The sequence below is a fragment of the Microcebus murinus genome, chromosome 15, assembly GCF_040939455.1.
Source record: "Microcebus murinus isolate Inina chromosome 15, M.murinus_Inina_mat1.0, whole genome shotgun sequence".
Taxonomy (NCBI): Eukaryota; Metazoa; Chordata; class Mammalia; order Primates; family Cheirogaleidae; genus Microcebus; species Microcebus murinus.
In genome coordinates, this window is record NC_134118.1 from 40566299 (window position 1) to 40582791 (window position 16493).

At 39.2% G+C, this 16493-nt stretch overlaps 1 protein-coding gene across 2 annotated transcripts in view; it reads right to left on the reverse strand.

Moving 5' to 3' along the window:
• ARHGAP10 (Rho GTPase activating protein 10) overlaps positions 1-16493 on the reverse strand; it is a 292374-nt gene that overhangs the window by 36580 nt on the left and 239301 nt on the right. For both annotated transcript variants that reach the window (XM_012783754.2, XM_012783755.2), the window contains one exon: positions 14000-14150. In XM_012783754.2, coding sequence (XP_012639208.1) covers positions 14000-14150 — 151 coding nt within the window. The remainder of the gene's footprint in view (positions 1-13999; positions 14151-16493) is intronic.

Sequence of the window (16493 nt, forward strand, 5' to 3'; positions counted from 1 at the left end):
GAGAGTTCTGTTCCTTTGGCTAACTTACATAAGCCTGTTTAAAACTAACCTTTCAACTAAGCAGGAGATAGTCGCACCCCAGTTTCCAGCATGTGGCAGGTGTGATGACATCAATAAAGTCTCCTCCTAACCACAGTGACCTTCCCTCCTAAGTTTACCGAGGACATACAGGACCCTGAAAAGGAGAGCTGTGCCTGGTACCAGGAACAGAACTACCAAACTCATTTCATATATATTCTGGCATAATTTCTATTTTACTAAAATAAAGTCTGGGTTGCTATATTTTATCACATAAAAAAAAAAAAACTAGTGCCTAATGCTACACTGACTAGGATAAACTAAAATATTCCAAAACTGATGGTTTTCTCTCCCCCAGTTCAAAATGCTGTAGGACTTGACAACAAAAATAAAACCTAATGCTGAACAATGAATGTGGAGGTAACCTACAAAGTAAAGTTAAATCTGTCTAGGAGCCAGTGAGAAGCTTCAGCCAACGTAAGAGATGCAATCGGACCCAACAATTGAATTTGAAGATTGATAAAGATCAAAGGTAGCTACCATCCATTCTTTAATGATCCAGTGCCTGAGAAGAGTAGGGTGCACTAGGCAGTACTGTTCCCTAACATGTGGCTAATACAGGTCAAAGTATACCACTTGACTGATAGGAAATGAAACACTTTAGAATTGTTATATGGGATCAGAACAATGACCCATCTGGTATGGAATTCTGCTTTTTTACAAAGACATCCAAAGATGTTCTAGTTGTCCATGGCCTCATCCTTCCTACCCAGCTCTTGGAAGTACAATATAACATTTGCTTGCATTTAGACTACTAGGTGAAAATTGTCATGGACAGTGATACATTTAAGACTTCCAACTCTGAGTAAAAGAGTATGACTTCCAGAACAGCTTTACTACCCATTATTGCTCCAAAGGAAAGATTATGGTTTTGTCCAATATTTTGATTTTGCATCTTGTCCTTAGCATTAGTACTCCAATAATTATTGGCTTTCAGAAACCAGGGCAGCCAGATACCCAAACTTACTGTGAGACTGAGGGAAACGGGAAAAGATCATGCCCCCGAAACACAGAATAACAACCTATCTCACCTAGCCGTATTATCTAAGACTGGTTTCTTCCAAGTAGCCCATTCCTTGGCTGTTGAAGGAAAGTGAATGGGCTTGTTTCTTCACGTCTTACCCAGATGCCTGGGTGGACTAGAACATCATGGAGTTCTAGGAACCTGTCTAACTAGGAGCTGCAGTCTACACATGGAAGGGCCAGGGCACAGCAGAGCCATCTGTGAGCAGCATGGCTGAGGAGGGTCAAGGTCAGGTCCAAAACCCAGTTAATACCTAACCAGCCAAAGAACACCTGGCACTCCCCTCATGTCTTTCCATATGCTAGTCAACTTGATCTAACGTGGCCAAAGAATTGAGTGAGATAACTTTCTTCCCAAAGCACTATCATTAAAGGCACCAAACAGGTAAGATCTACAGAAAGAAATAGTGCAAAGCAAGATAAAAATTAAAGTTGAGCTATTTTTCAGGCTAAACATTAATATTTATTCTCATCCTTCTCAAAACCCATGCCAGAGAATTATATCATATTATTTTATACATTAGTTTTAACTGGAAAAATACACACATACACAGTTTCTTTATTAAACAAATCAGAATAATGAAAGACAGGTCAGGGAATTCAAAGTTTGACTTTAAAATTGAACTTTTAAAATTGCAAATGTATTAGGCATCTTTCTTAAAAAAAAAAAAAAAAAAAACAAGTCCAACCTACCATTCAAAGGAAATTCTTCTTCACTGTCCATAGAGTAGCAGGTATTAAATGATTACTGTTAGAAAACAGTCTAGATTCTCTAACAAGAAAACCTTCCTTATGTCTTACATTAGGAAAAAAGGAGAGGAGCATTAAGGAATTAACCCTGCCAACTGCCCATTAAGAAAGGAAGATAATTGTGTTTCTCTGCAGGGGAAGATGCATTGAGACACAGGTTAAAATTGCCAGGTGGAAGGAGAGGTTCCTAAAGTCCCACTTATCCCAATTCTCAGTGACACTGAAAGTTCGAGTAATGTCATCCTGGGGAGGGGGCAAAGTGACCCCATTCCTCTCACACTTCAGTTCTCTCGTGAAACAAGAGAAAGCAAATGGGAGCCATAATGAAGCCAAATAACATACATTAATAAGATTAATGACAGTCAGTAGCTAGATAAGGAATAATTCACTGGGGTAATACAATTTATCTAACTGAAATCATGTCTAGGAAAGGGAAACATGACTCACGAGGAAATAGCTGCCCACCCCTCAATCCCGAAGGCACAGAAACAAAACTACATTCAGATCTGCATCCCTCAAAATAACTGAATAAGAGAAGAAGCAACTCTCAAACTATAAATTAAAATGTCACAATAAGGCACGAAAAGATGTAATGAAATTGCCATAAGTTTATGAAGCAGATTTTATTTTCTGTTGCCCAGAGATTTAAGATATTAAGCATAATACTTGCCGAAAAAAGCTACTGTGAACAGCTAAAATATGCCCAAAGTTTGTGCTAGGGAAAGCTGATGAGGGAATCAGCTGTATGATCAATCACATGACAAAAACTCCAGACCTTATCATGACGTTACAGCAGCAGCTAACAGGCATTCGGTTACAGCCCCAGGAACTACCTCTTACCTCTTGCAAAGGTCGATGGAAGACTGCGGCAATTCAATTATAAAGCCAAGTAAGACCAATTCAGTTGCAATGTCAATAGAAGTCAAAGCAAATTGCTTTACTCTATAAAGCACAGAGCATTTTTATATCATAATCACAGTCCTGGGGCATTATTTACAGACTCAAATTTTTGCCTACATAAACAAACAAAAAATATAATCACCATGGACTATTATCCTTGGGAACCAAAAAGTAATCAGATACTGAATCAAACTGCCTTCCATAAACTTCTGAGGAAGACTGCCACCTTGACAGCTCAGGAAATTTAGAGCAGTGTGCTTGGAACACAGACTCAGCCTCGCTGAGACAATGAAGGCTGTTACACTCCTCCCCACCCGCCCTCCCTATCCACTCCTCTCCTAGCTGTTCTTCTCACCGGAACGACATTTATTCTTATCAACGGCCTGGTGAAGACTCTAGTAACCAAGAAGCCTAGCCATTACACTGAAAAAAAACCACCACAGATAAAAGACTAAATTACATTTTCTTTGAAAGCATACCATACATGAAAGTATATCTGAAGCCCTTCCGTGTCGTCCTTATCAGGCCCTCAAGAAAACATAAGCGAAAATTCTTGACTATGTACTACTTATTGGCTGGCGTACATCCATTAACTCAGTTTGTTCTTGGCAAAAACTATGTCAAAGTTTTATTGCCCAAACTTGTGAGGCTTACAGGGGGATTTGCTGAGACCATAAAAGACATCAAGAGTAGGGCAGGGATTTAAATCCAGGTTAGTTTAAATCCAAACTTAACCACAAAGAAATCTACCATTCACTAAAACTCTTTGCTGCCTCACTATTTCCAGCAATGGTGATCCTGAAATGCCAGGACAATGTGGCTATGAGAGCACAACCTAGGTAAAGGCGAAAGATGCGGTAAACCTACCAGGCCAAGGCTAAGCAGTAAGGGCTAGTCATTCTCAACGTGGTGCCAGTGAAGTCTCTCCAGTCAACGTGCTAGAGGGACCCCATACCCTTCCTTGAGCTCTACTTCTCAGCCTTTCCGCTTCAAAATCTTAAACTTGTACCCAACACATCAAGTACAAAGTGCAGGTTGCCTCAGAGTTAAGCTGAAATTTATATAAATCCATATAAAGATATGTTGTGTGTATGTGTAGATAAGTAACAAGTAGATACAGTCTAGAAAAAAGTAGGAAATACAGACATGTATAAAGAAAATCACCAGACTCTCCCTGCCTACGGACAACCATTGTCATAAATGATGATTATTTTTCCATATTTATTTCTACGCTTGTAGATTTACTTGTTTTAAAACTTGCTTTTTTACATTCAAAAGCATATCATGTGTATTATTTCTATGGAAACATTTTTATCATCCTTGGAAGGCTCGAAGCCTGTGTGTGGTTAGCCAGGGATATGCATCATCTGACTGTGCTTGGCTAGGCTGCAGAACACAGGTCCTCTTATGAGTACACCCATATACAACAGAACACACAGAACACTACACAGCAGTAGAAAAAGGATGAAGCTCTCTTTGTACTGACAAGAAAAGCAACACAAGATATATTATAAAATTTACAAAACAAAAAACGTACAGAACTGACTCTTGGGTGCAAAGGAGCTAAATAAGAATCTATATTCATATTTGCTTATATATGCACATAAAGAATTCTAGAAGGGTAAAATAGGTTAAACCATATGACACTGATGACATTCAATTATTTTTGACATATATAAACAGCAGTTTCATGTTGCACAACCTTACTAATAACAGTGACCATCAATCCACTTTGGATCTCGCCTCTGGAAGGATTTCAGTCTACTGGCTAAACTACATGAAATTCTCAAAGCGTTACTGTTTTTAACCTACAAAATGGGAAAAAAAAATTTGAAATTGCTGAGATTCATTTTGGACCTAAAGATGGCAATTTTATATGGATCAACCGATTAACACCAATGGTTACAGATCTGGTTTGCAGATGCAGGAACTGAGTCGATGGGATAGAATGGAGTCTTCTACTTCGTATCTTTTTATAGTCTGATTTTTCAAACCTAGGAATACATTATTTATTTTAAAATTTTTTTAAAAAGAAAAGAGGGGAGGGGAGAGGAAAGGAGAAAAAAAAGAAAAGTAACAGTAAAATCTGGTATATTCAAGCAGCATCAAATTCCCAATTGTGTTCATTTTTTAATTTCTAACAACCTGTTAAAGCATCAAGTACCTGAGATACCCTCGCTATAACCAACCCAAAACCAGATGTTTATTCATTTAGCTAAGTAGTTGCATAAATCACAGTAAAATATTGCTGTAGTACTTAATATCCTTGAATGAAAATGGGTCCTTCCCCTCCTACCTCTCCCATAAAAATGGGCCCAGCTTTTCTCCTGGAGGGCCACTGCTTGTCACAGTGTATTGCGTCCCTGGTTTAAAACCACAGTCATCTCTGGCTTCTCCTCCTTCATCTCCTGGATCAAGACCACAGCTCTGATTCCCTTACAACATAACTTTTTTTTACATGAAAAAAACTAAGAATCATTCTTAAAATTTAAAAAGAATAAATTGACATATTGTTTGAAACATACAGAGTACCTCTGAAAGGACTCATGAGACAACTGGCAATGTCCGCTGACTCCAGAGAAGAGAAGACTGCTCCCTGTGGCACTTGTGTTCCACACTTTTGCAAGAGGTAAGAAGCTGGATCCTGGGATTACATTGCCTGGATTCAATCCTGGCTTTACCACTGACCAGTGGTGAGATGTGGGTGAGTTATTGATCCTCTCGGTGCCTCAGTTTCCTGAACTATAAAACAGGGATAGTAATACTATCTATAGGATTCCACAGAGGATTATTTAAGCCTAATAAATATCACTAAGAACAGTATTTGGCACACAATATGGTGATATATAACTGTTCACCATTATTACTCTCTGAATCTTATACCATGTACTTGCATTAACTATTAAAAGTTTTAAGAAAAAGAATATACCTTTAAAATAACCAAGATAGTAAAGAGATTTCAATAATCATTATTTCTAGTCTGAACCAAAGAGAAAAATAAAACTATGACCATCATCACATTTTAAGCTCAAAAGTCATGCTGCTGATATTTGAGACTATTAGTAGATCCAAAAGGCCAGCCCCAAAATTCATTTTAATAGGCTTGAAGATTTTTTTTTTCTTCATCCAAAGATGACACTGAGCTCCTTAATACTGCTTGGAAAGCACACAGGAATGCCATGGAATGCAGAATGAACATTCCAAGGGAGCCAGGCTGCAAAGATGCTCCCCAGAGCTAAGAAAAGCCAACTAGAGACAACTCATGGTAAATAAAAGTGGGAGTATTCTCTACAGTTGACTCAGTCTTCTATTGTTTCTTTCTCCTCAACAGCTGGTAAGGTTTCAGCAAGCGAATTGGCCACACGTTTGTTTTGTTATATTAATTGTACAGAACACCCTTATATGGTGGTAATTTTAATCATGGTCCATAGTGCTTTCTTGAGTAATACAAGTCACTTGGAATTGACCACACTGAGATAATACCTTCCCTTTCAAGATTTCTGCTCATCTTCCTGGCTACCAAAGAAAATGTTTCAAATCAGTCTCTCTTGACAGCCTTAAAAATTGTTTCATTCAGGATAAACAATACTTTGGTTGGTTTGAAAAGATGTTTCTTAGACAGCCCAGCTACCTCCTACGCCGTAAGAGTTTCAAAGAGGGCTATAAAGAGAGTGACAGCTGCTTGAATTCAGAACTAGAAATTAAAATAAAAGCTATTAGAAGTGAAGGGGGAAAAAAAAAACCACTCCACGGGGAGACAAGCTTTAAAGAATTTTTCTCTTTTATAAATTCTAGTTACCTGCCATGAACTTGTTTTCACCACAGAAGCAGCTATGTATTTTTTTAAAGGCATTAAATAAGCTTTTTTTTACCCCCTCCAGAGAAAGAGGGAAGCGTTCATCCTACACAGAAAGCACAGTTGAGATTATATAGAAAGTCACAGGAGAAGTTGCCTTTTCACTTTGTCACTAGCATTAGGGAGGCTGAGCTCCCAGGGAGGTTTCTGGGAGGCGCCAGCACAGGGGAGGCGTCGCGCGTGATTTATAGGCACGCCACAACTCGATTACAGCCCCGAATTTTCTGGCTGCCTTTTCCGACCCATTGATCTCATCACTGTAAAAGTGAGTTAAGAAATAATCTGTCTACAAACGCTGTCACCGACTCAAGCCTGGTCTTAGATTTGACTTCAACACACAGTAATTCTGCGTCAAGCAATCCTAACATTGCTCTGAGGAGACGGCAAGAGGCCTCCGGGCTCAGGAAGCTATTATCCAGAGCCCACCCACCAAATGTCACGCGAAAACACAACGATGAGAATGGAGAGAAGAAAGACTGCCAGGGTTAAGACAAAGATCTACTTGTGCCCAGTTACCTGGATTGACTATATTAAATAATGCTGTATATCAAGGCGACCAAGCGTGTCTACAGGAATCACCAGCAGCCATAGAATGTCACTGAAAGTCCATGCCAACAATGGCTTTCCAGACATCCTCCTCACACAGTGTCCTGATAACCTTATGGAGAGGACAGGGTGGTTGCAATTCACTTACAAATGCATGTTTTCATAAAGGAGCTTTCTAGAGGCGCTCTCGTGGGAACTCAGATTAGAGAACACCCAGCTGCCGTGAACGTCAGCCATCCACCCTTGACTTCTAGTGAAGTTAGGGTCTCTTACTACGGCAGTGTGGCCTTCCATCCTTCAAGACAAGCCTATGGATGAATGTGGATCTATGTCTGTGAGGCCAAGCAGGAGAAAAATGAGCTCTACCTTGTTCACGGTAGAACATGGGCATGCAACTACCCTCTCTCTAGAAAGATATAACATTTTAGTAATTATTATTTCTCTCTTTCTACTGTCTCTCCATATACATTCTACTTACATGAATACAATTTACATTATATTTTTACTAAACCTATTTTCCAAAGCAGTTACATATAAGAATATATATTGAACACACCAACAAAATGGCATGTTTCCTTCCTTTTGATGGAAAGATGGTCTAAACTATTTTTAAATTGCAAGAGAAAAAAAAACAACTCATGGCAAAAATGAAGACATGAACACAAGGATAGATTTATCTGTGAGCCTAAAGTGTGGCTAATGACACCCATTTTGAGTATCGGCCTTCATGTCCCTGTCTAGTCAGTTAAGAAATCCCACCAACTTGCTCTAAGAGCTCTCCCAGATAGCCATTTCAGTTTCCCTTCCTCGTGCTAACTCACGTCCACGTGAACCTATGCTTCAATTACTTAACCACATTCTACTGTGGCCTTCCTGATTCCTACCAGATTCAGGATAAAGTTAGATTGAGTTTCCTTAAATGGTATTTTCAAAATGTTACAACTTTTCTCCCTTGCTGGAAAATACTCCATGGTTCTTCTTATCATTGTAAACAAGAGGCACCTTTCCTTGGCTTGAAGAACACTGCTGTTCACCAGGACCTGGCTCGAGTGCTTACTATGTGCCTGGCCTTGTGCCAAATGTATTAACTACCTTAACCCTCTGAACCATCTTCAGTGGTGGATACTATTATTACCCTGATAGTAATGTAGTAAATTAAGTAGACTTAGCCTAAGCAATTTGCCCATGAGTACGGGGGCACAATACATATTCTCCAGCCCAGGATTATGTCCACCCACTCATCCCTTAGGTAGGCTATCTTTCCTTGGTCTGGCCAAGTCTCCTTCATCGGGCCCACCTCTCCTGTGACGGTCAACCCTGGCCCCATCTAACCAGGTGGGCCTCTCCTCCTGTCCTCTATCTGGCTCCTACTCTTAGCGGCTGCCATGCCTCAGCCACGCTGGTCCCCTCACCTGAAACCTTTTCCCATCTAACTGCCAAAATGGCTCAGCTCAAGGAAACCATAAAACCTTTCCTATATACTACAACCTGAGAGTTCCCTTCCTCAGAACCCTCACAGCCCCGCAGCCCAGCGCTGGGCACTTGTTGCCAAGCTGTTTCATATTTCCCTGTAGTGACAAACAGAAGGAGAATGGAAAATTAACTCCTTGAAAGGAGAAAGTGTGTGTGGCAGGATGTGGAACCCATAAAAGCTCTTCAATAGATATGCGGTATAATCCCAATTTTAGTATCCAGTATATTTTAGCATTAACCACTTCGGTACGAACGTCGACTATAGTCGACAGCCACAGGTAAACGCACAGCTGAGCGGCGACTTTAGCCGACAGCCGTGATATGACTTTTCTAATCTTTCATTTATCAAAATAAAATTGTGAACATTTAAAAATAACGTAATGAAAACATATATGTATATGTTACCTATTCTGATTTACAAGTGAAGCTGCCTGTAAAGTAAGATAAGCTTTCAGTGCTTTAAAGCTTTCCTCATCACACAAGAGCGAAAGGGATGCGCTGTCAATGCACAGCACAGACCCTCGTGAGGACTGTGAATGCCGGCTGTGGGCAAGGTTTCACAGCCGGTGAGCGCCGTACCGAAGTGGTTAAAAAGCCACTTTGTAAACACCTTGCTGTGGCCTGCTTTCTAGTTTTCTACTCTCTTGCTCATGCCTCAAAATTGAACAAGATTCTTCCAACCTACCTAAGATGGTTAATTTATAAGATCATCATTACTCTCACTGACACGTGATATCTAAATGTTAGGTATATCTAACTATTCAAAGTTCTAATTTGATATTATTCAGGCTGATACACGTGTTACTTGTCCTACTCTGATTTTAGAGACTGAACCAGGTCGGGATATGTTCCCACTCAGGATACGAGGAAATGATCATGCTTCATTGTTTATCCATCTCCTCCTCTCAACAGCAGTTGAGTTTTCACTTTCTGCTTATAAGGCTCTGAATCCTCATCATGGTATCTACCACGCTGGAGGACTACAATAACACATGCTCGACAAAATGTGCTGCAGTTAGCACATTCGTGATCCAAATGTTAAAGTGCCAACCCGACGATACCCAAGTAAGACCAACACTAAAATGATATTAAATCCTGCCAATTGGCTTGCAAGATGATTTTATTTTCAACTCGCTATAAATCATATTTTTTTAAGTTGCCTAAATAAGTAAGCTGCTATATCATGTTACAAAAGAAGATAGGCACAGAATACCTAATTACACAAGAAGATACATATGAAAACTAGGCCTGGAAATGTCTAGTTCTGTTTAAAATTAGAGCTAGCATAAAGGAAGAAAGAGCTTCAGATGGTAATCCTCTTCTCCCCCTTACCCAAACCTTTGCTTAAAATTTCTTCTGCCTTGAATGAAAAACAACAAAGATCACTTTTATCTCATATGGCCCCATGAAATTTCCTCGTATTGGGGGGAATTTCAACAAACATGACAGCCCCTCTTTATATAAGAGGTAGTAAGGACATAAATTTGGGGTGGGCAGGAGAAAACAAACATACGCTTAACTTTTTTAAAGTGCCTTGCCACTAGTTCTAAGGAAATAAAAACACGGATGATAAATTGAGAATGAAATGAAAGCAAACCTCCTTTCATTTTTAAATCTTCTTTTTAGCACTTAGCAGCCCAACTCATATTTTGCTTTTTCACAACTCAGCCAAATCTACTCAGCTTTGAAGTTCGTGAGATTATTAAATGCTATATAAAAATGAACAATAAGGCTTCTACAAAATAATAAAAGATGAGACTCTCATGAAGATTTAATAGCCACTCTAATTTAAGAAAACTGGCCAGACACTATTAAATATATCTGTTTTACTCTATATTAATCATCAATAAATATCCTTAGGCAAGTAGCTAGCATTTTAAAGTCTTTTGCAAATAAAGTTTAATATCACTTAATCATATATTACAAAGAAAAATAATGAGCATACATAGTAAGGCTAAATGTGCCAATGCCAATTAAAGTCTTTATTATCATGAAGCTACTACGTTTCTTTAGTTAAACTGGTCATCTCACGATTGGGGGTGAGGGTGAATAAAACATCATGAGAGCCTGTCTAACAGCAGAGTTCTCTCCTATTTCACACAGGCGGGCTTTTTTGCTTCCAGGCCCCACCCTATTGCGGCTCACGCTAACAGGCTTGCTCACTCTTTGCTAATGACTTTTTGATCTGCCTGATGTTGAATTGAAACCAATTCTGAATGTGTTCCAAGACCGGCTGTTTGGTATATCGCATAGTTTCAGAGTCTACTCCATGCAGAACAAGAAATAACATACCACAAACCACTTCACTCAAATACCAAATCCGTGACCAAATCACAGGGCTGAAGAAAATCGCCAGTCTTCCAATCCAGTTCCTTGAATCCTGGCAGATAGTCCACTTAACTTTTAAGTAAAATCTATTTGTCCTGGATTTTATTAAGTCAAATTTAACTTACACTATCATGAGTAAGGGGTGGAGGTGGTATCTGCATACAAATATTCAATCTGTTCCCTATAAACTAGAAAATTTGGGGGGAAAAATCAACAGAAATTGTCTATAATGCATATTTTTAACTGAAACTAGATAAACATGAGAAGTGACTTCATTGCTATCAATAAGAAAAAAATACCAAAAAAAGATTAAACTTTTTAAAACTTTCAAGTAATATTGGCAATTAGATGATTCAGGCCACTTAATAAAAAAGTCCTAATGACAAGAACATTCAATAACATGAATTTTTGGGTTTGTTTTTTTTTTTTTTTTGAGACAAGGTCTCATTCTGTTGCCTGGCCTAGAGTGTAGTGATCATAGCTCACTGCAACCTCAAACTCTTGAGCTCAAGTGATCCTCCTGCCTCAGCCTCCCAAGTAGCTGGGACTACAGGCATGCACCACCACACTAAGCTAATTTTTTATTTTGAATAATTTTCTTCAGTATTCTTTCCTTGTATGCTCCTGTTCAAAAAATGTATTTGCCACCTCACTTCATTTATTCCCCAATTTTTTTAGAATATGCAAGATATGAAAGCCTATAACAAAATATAGTCCCTACTTTGTTCTCTCTGAAATAGCTTTTCATACATCTTGAGTTTCACTAAAGCTTAGCTGCCAATAATTGGGGGATGGAAGAATAATAGTTTTTAATTGCTTTATCTTATCTTATGACCTCTAAGATAAAATAAGGCTGGGCATGATGGCGTAAGCCTATACTCTCAGCTGCTTCGGAGGCTGAGGCAGGAGGATCACTTGAGCTCAGGAGTTCAAGGCTACAGTGAGCTGTGATTGCACCACTGTACTCCAGCCTGGGTGAAAAGAGCAAGAGACTATTTCTTAAAAAAAAGATAAAATAAAATCACTCCATGACCAAACTCATGTGTTTTCCTGATTCTTACAACTTTACAAAAAAGAAATTCTAAGGCTGCAATCAAGACGGATGAATGCAAAATATAAAATGTAGAATAAACCATCATATATAACAAACATAAAAACAGACTAAAAGGGGTTTGAGTATTTGATGATCATTTTTCCCCTTAAAATCAAATAATTTTTAAGAATTATTATATCACCTAAAGATTAAGAAGGCTATGATTATATACCATCTTGCATATTCCCATGATAGATGTGCTTAATAACACTACAGAAGCTTCTTACTCATTAATAATCATTAAGCAATCCAACAAAAGATTAATGCACTACATAAGTTTGATCGAATATTATAATTCCATTCCTAAGAACTACCTACCGAAAAGTAGATGTGATTCTAAGACAAAATGTCCCTTCTTCTGGTCATCTCCTTTATGAAATACAGTCAATTCTATTTTGCTCAAAGGCCAATGAACCAATTTAGGTAGTCTGTGCTGTCTTGATTTCTTTTCCCCTTCCTGCTTTCCAACATTTGCTTATTTCACTATTTATTAGCACTTCCACCAGAGGACAAGTGAGACGTAAGAGAAGGTGCAATTCAAACCAGTCAGTTTTGCTCCTTATTAGCAACTCTGCTGAGGAAGAGTGAATGTGAGAAAGACAGAGAATAAGAAAGTTAGCTGGGACCAGAAGTTGAAACTAATGTCTAAAAGGAAGTTCTGGAATTATAAGGTTAATTTTAATGATTCATGTCCTTCCTCTAGAAAATAAGGATCTGATTATAAAACTAATACTTGTACCATATGTACATATGTCTTGAGCAAATTAAAAGAATCCCAGAACCTCTTAGCCCCTCGGTGTTATTACAGGAGGTATTCTAGTCTTCCTGGGAGATACCTCTGAGTCAGTGGAGTTGAAGACAGTTAGTTGCTGCTCGCTGGCATGGATCTTCGGATATTAACTGCCCGGCCGTTTGTGTACACAGCTGCTTAAGATGAAGGCACTGTATTTGTTTCCATCCTCAACCCCCTTCCTCTCTCTGACAGTCAATCTCACACTTCCAAACCAATGTAACCTCAGTAACTCAAAAGGATAATAAATGAAAGCTATTTTAAAAAAAGAGGACCAGAAGAGAAAGAAAAGTGAAGACTAACTTCAAATTCAGGGAATGTTCTCAGTAAGGGGGAACCTCTCAGGAGGAGTCACAGTTTCAGATGTGCATGCTATAAAAAGCAGGTTTTGAGACAAGGATCATCTTATTCCCCACACCAATGACCACACGATAACAAACAGCCATCAGTGGCCCATACACATGGCTTATAGTCTTGTTTTGTATAGGCCAATGTTGAGCATTCAGATTTCAAGGCTCTTTAAAAACTGGGGTATCTGGCATCCCTGAAACAAGTGGCCACATGGTCACAGTTGGCTGGAGCATGGTAGCTTGGATGGGATGCGTGAACTTCAATTTTTGCAAGAGTCCCACTGCAGGCCAGTTCACTCTTCCTGGCCCCAGAAGACGGGTCAATTTGCCACCCTTGCCGTAAGATGAAGTGCCCTGCCTAATGACAAAGTCAGAAAAGCAGAGCAGGTAAGGGGTAGGAGCCATCAACTCCAGTGCAATGGTGAACTGTGCCTTTAATCCAGATGCATTTAACATTAGACTTTATCAGCTCCTCTCATAAAAGATCTGCTTTAATTTTAGTTCCCCTTCCATTTGTCTCTGGGTTATGTAACATCACAGGAGGTCACACAAGTCTCCCAAAAAAGAAATTTAAGCTGTCTTTTAAAAATAAAAAAAGAACCATGCATAACAAAGACAAACACAAAACTGAAACTTGCATTTTTCTCCCTGACAAGAAAGCTTCACCCTCCCTGTTAATCTCAAAAATTATAATCTTAAGGGAAAAAGAAATTAAAACATGGACGACAGAAAACCATGGCCTGCCCTGAGGACTTCCGATATGCCATATTCTCAACATGTTGTTAAGCAGAAAAACAGAATTAACATCTTACCATCTTCCAGCTCAAGACAAAGATTATAGACAGCCACAGGTCTCTTCGTCCTCTGGCCTTGTCTCTTTGATTGCCTTGGTGGAGCATTTGGGGGTGACGCTGACAAGCAGGTGGTCTCAGGGAATGTGGCATCAGGCGGGGTCCGAAAAATCTGCCATCAAAGCATAAAGGACACGAATTGTTTACCACGAACAGAAACCTGGGTATTGCCACAGCAAATTGGCATCGAACCACAGGTGATTTGGAGTTCATACAAGACAGGCTAGAGCTAAAAATCCATTCCTTCAAACTTAGGGTATACGTCACAGGCCTTTTATTCATTTATTTTTAACAGAATATTTAAAAATAAAAAATTCTTCATTAAGTAAAAGCAACATCAAATCATTGTAGTTCAAGTAATTCATTCCAAAGCTAACCAAGTATAATTATCTTTACCAGGTATAGACAGTTCTATAGCTCTTCAACCTCAAAGGCAGTAGCCAGGATAAAACATTAAAAGAAGTATCTCAGTAAATTTCACAGAAGGTTCTATTTATATAAAAATGCTGGTCTTCCATTTTTTTCCCCAAACTACATAAACAGAAACATATGACTGCAAATATTTTTTATACATTTAAAAATGGCTTGTGCTTATGAAATTACCTTTCCGGATTCCCATTTACATTTTTCATAAAATGTTTTCTATATTTTATCAATTCATTTAATACCCTCCAATCTCTTAATAATTTGCCCTTCCATTTATGAAACCTAGACTATTAGCATGATTTATCTATAATGTCATTCATATATCAGCAATAACAACATTAATTAAAATGTGCTGCTTCTTTGCTTAGCAATTTTTTTTCTTTTGAGAAAAGCAATCTGTGCCACAAAAGGAAGCATGCGAGGTGATTTATAATAGACCTCCCGTAGCTGCCAAGACCTGAGTTCAGAGGCTTCCTTCCAACAACACTGGAGGCTCTTCAGCCTTCAAGAAAGTCATAAAATAAAATATACGAGAGACATCAACCTAACAGACACTGCACCTCCAAAGGGCTGACGTTCCTCAGGTGGTAAAGCAGGAAACAGGAAGAAAGCCAGCTTGAAACAAAACATAAACATAAAACTCACAATAAGAGGCACTGAATGAACATCCCACTGTTACAAGGAAATTAAGACTCACACATTTAAATAAAAACAGGCACTGACCTATGATATGAGTGTCACTTATATATGTGTAGTACATTTAATAACTAACAATGATGTTGGAGTTTTAACTGCACAGTCTAAAAGTTCTCACCTAAAAACTATTACATACCAACAAAAATAAGTAATTTCAAGAGAGCACTTGCTTTATAGTACCATACTGCCCCCTCATGTGTAAATGGAATAAAAAATGATTTAAATTACTGTGGACAAATATTTGCTCGTGAAAATTTAATTTATTGCTCCAACTGGTAACCTGCTAACACCATATTTCCACCGAATCCGTGTTCCAATAGGGCACTCTGGCAAAATAGCAAACTACTTATCTGCCTTAAAAATCCTCTGCTGCCTAGACTATTGTCCACGGCTGGATTTACTGACATCTGTCATGGTTCAGATTAAAGGAGGCTGTGGAGTGAACAGGAGAGCAGTAGGTTAAGAAAAGCATGATAATAGTGAAGGAGAGAAGAAAAGATGAGAAATGTAATTAGAAAATAGCACAGAAAATAGCACCTGTGACCAACACTTAAAATAGCTCCATGGCCAGGCGTGGTGACTCACGCCTATAATCCCAGTAAGATGGGACAATCACTTGAGCCCAGGAGTTTGAGACCAACTGCAGCAACATAGTGAGACTCTCATCTCTACAAAGAATTTTTTAAAGATTAGCTGGGCGTGGTGGCACATGCCTATAGTCCCAGCTACTGAGGAGGCTGAGGCAGGAGGGTCGCTTGAGCCCAGGAGTTTGAGGTCACAGTGAGCTACGATGATGCCACAGCACTCCAGCCTGGACAACAGTGAGACTCTATCTATCTATCTATCTATCTATCTATCTATCTATCTATCTATCTATCAATCAATCAATCAATCAATCAATCAATCTCCTTGACTTACCTATGTTTGAGTTGTTTTTGTTTGTTTGTTTGTTTGTTTGTTTGTTTGTTTGTTTGTTTGTTTGTTTTAAGAGACCGGGTCTCGCTATGTTGCCCAGGCTGGAGTGCAGTGGCTATTCACAGGCGCGATCCCACTACTGATCAGCACAGGAGTTTTGACCTGCTCCGTTTCCGACCTGGGCCGGTTCACCCCTCCTTAGGTAACCTGGTGGTCCCCCGCTCCCAAGAGGTCACCATATTGATGCCGAACTTAGTGCGGACACCCAATTGGCATAGCGCACTGCAGCCCAGAACTCCTGGGCTCAAGCGATCCTCCCATCTCAGCCTCCCGAGTAGCTGGGACTACAGGCATGCACTACCGCGTCCGGCTATGTTTGAGTTTTACAAATATGGCAGATGCCTCTGGGATGTTACCA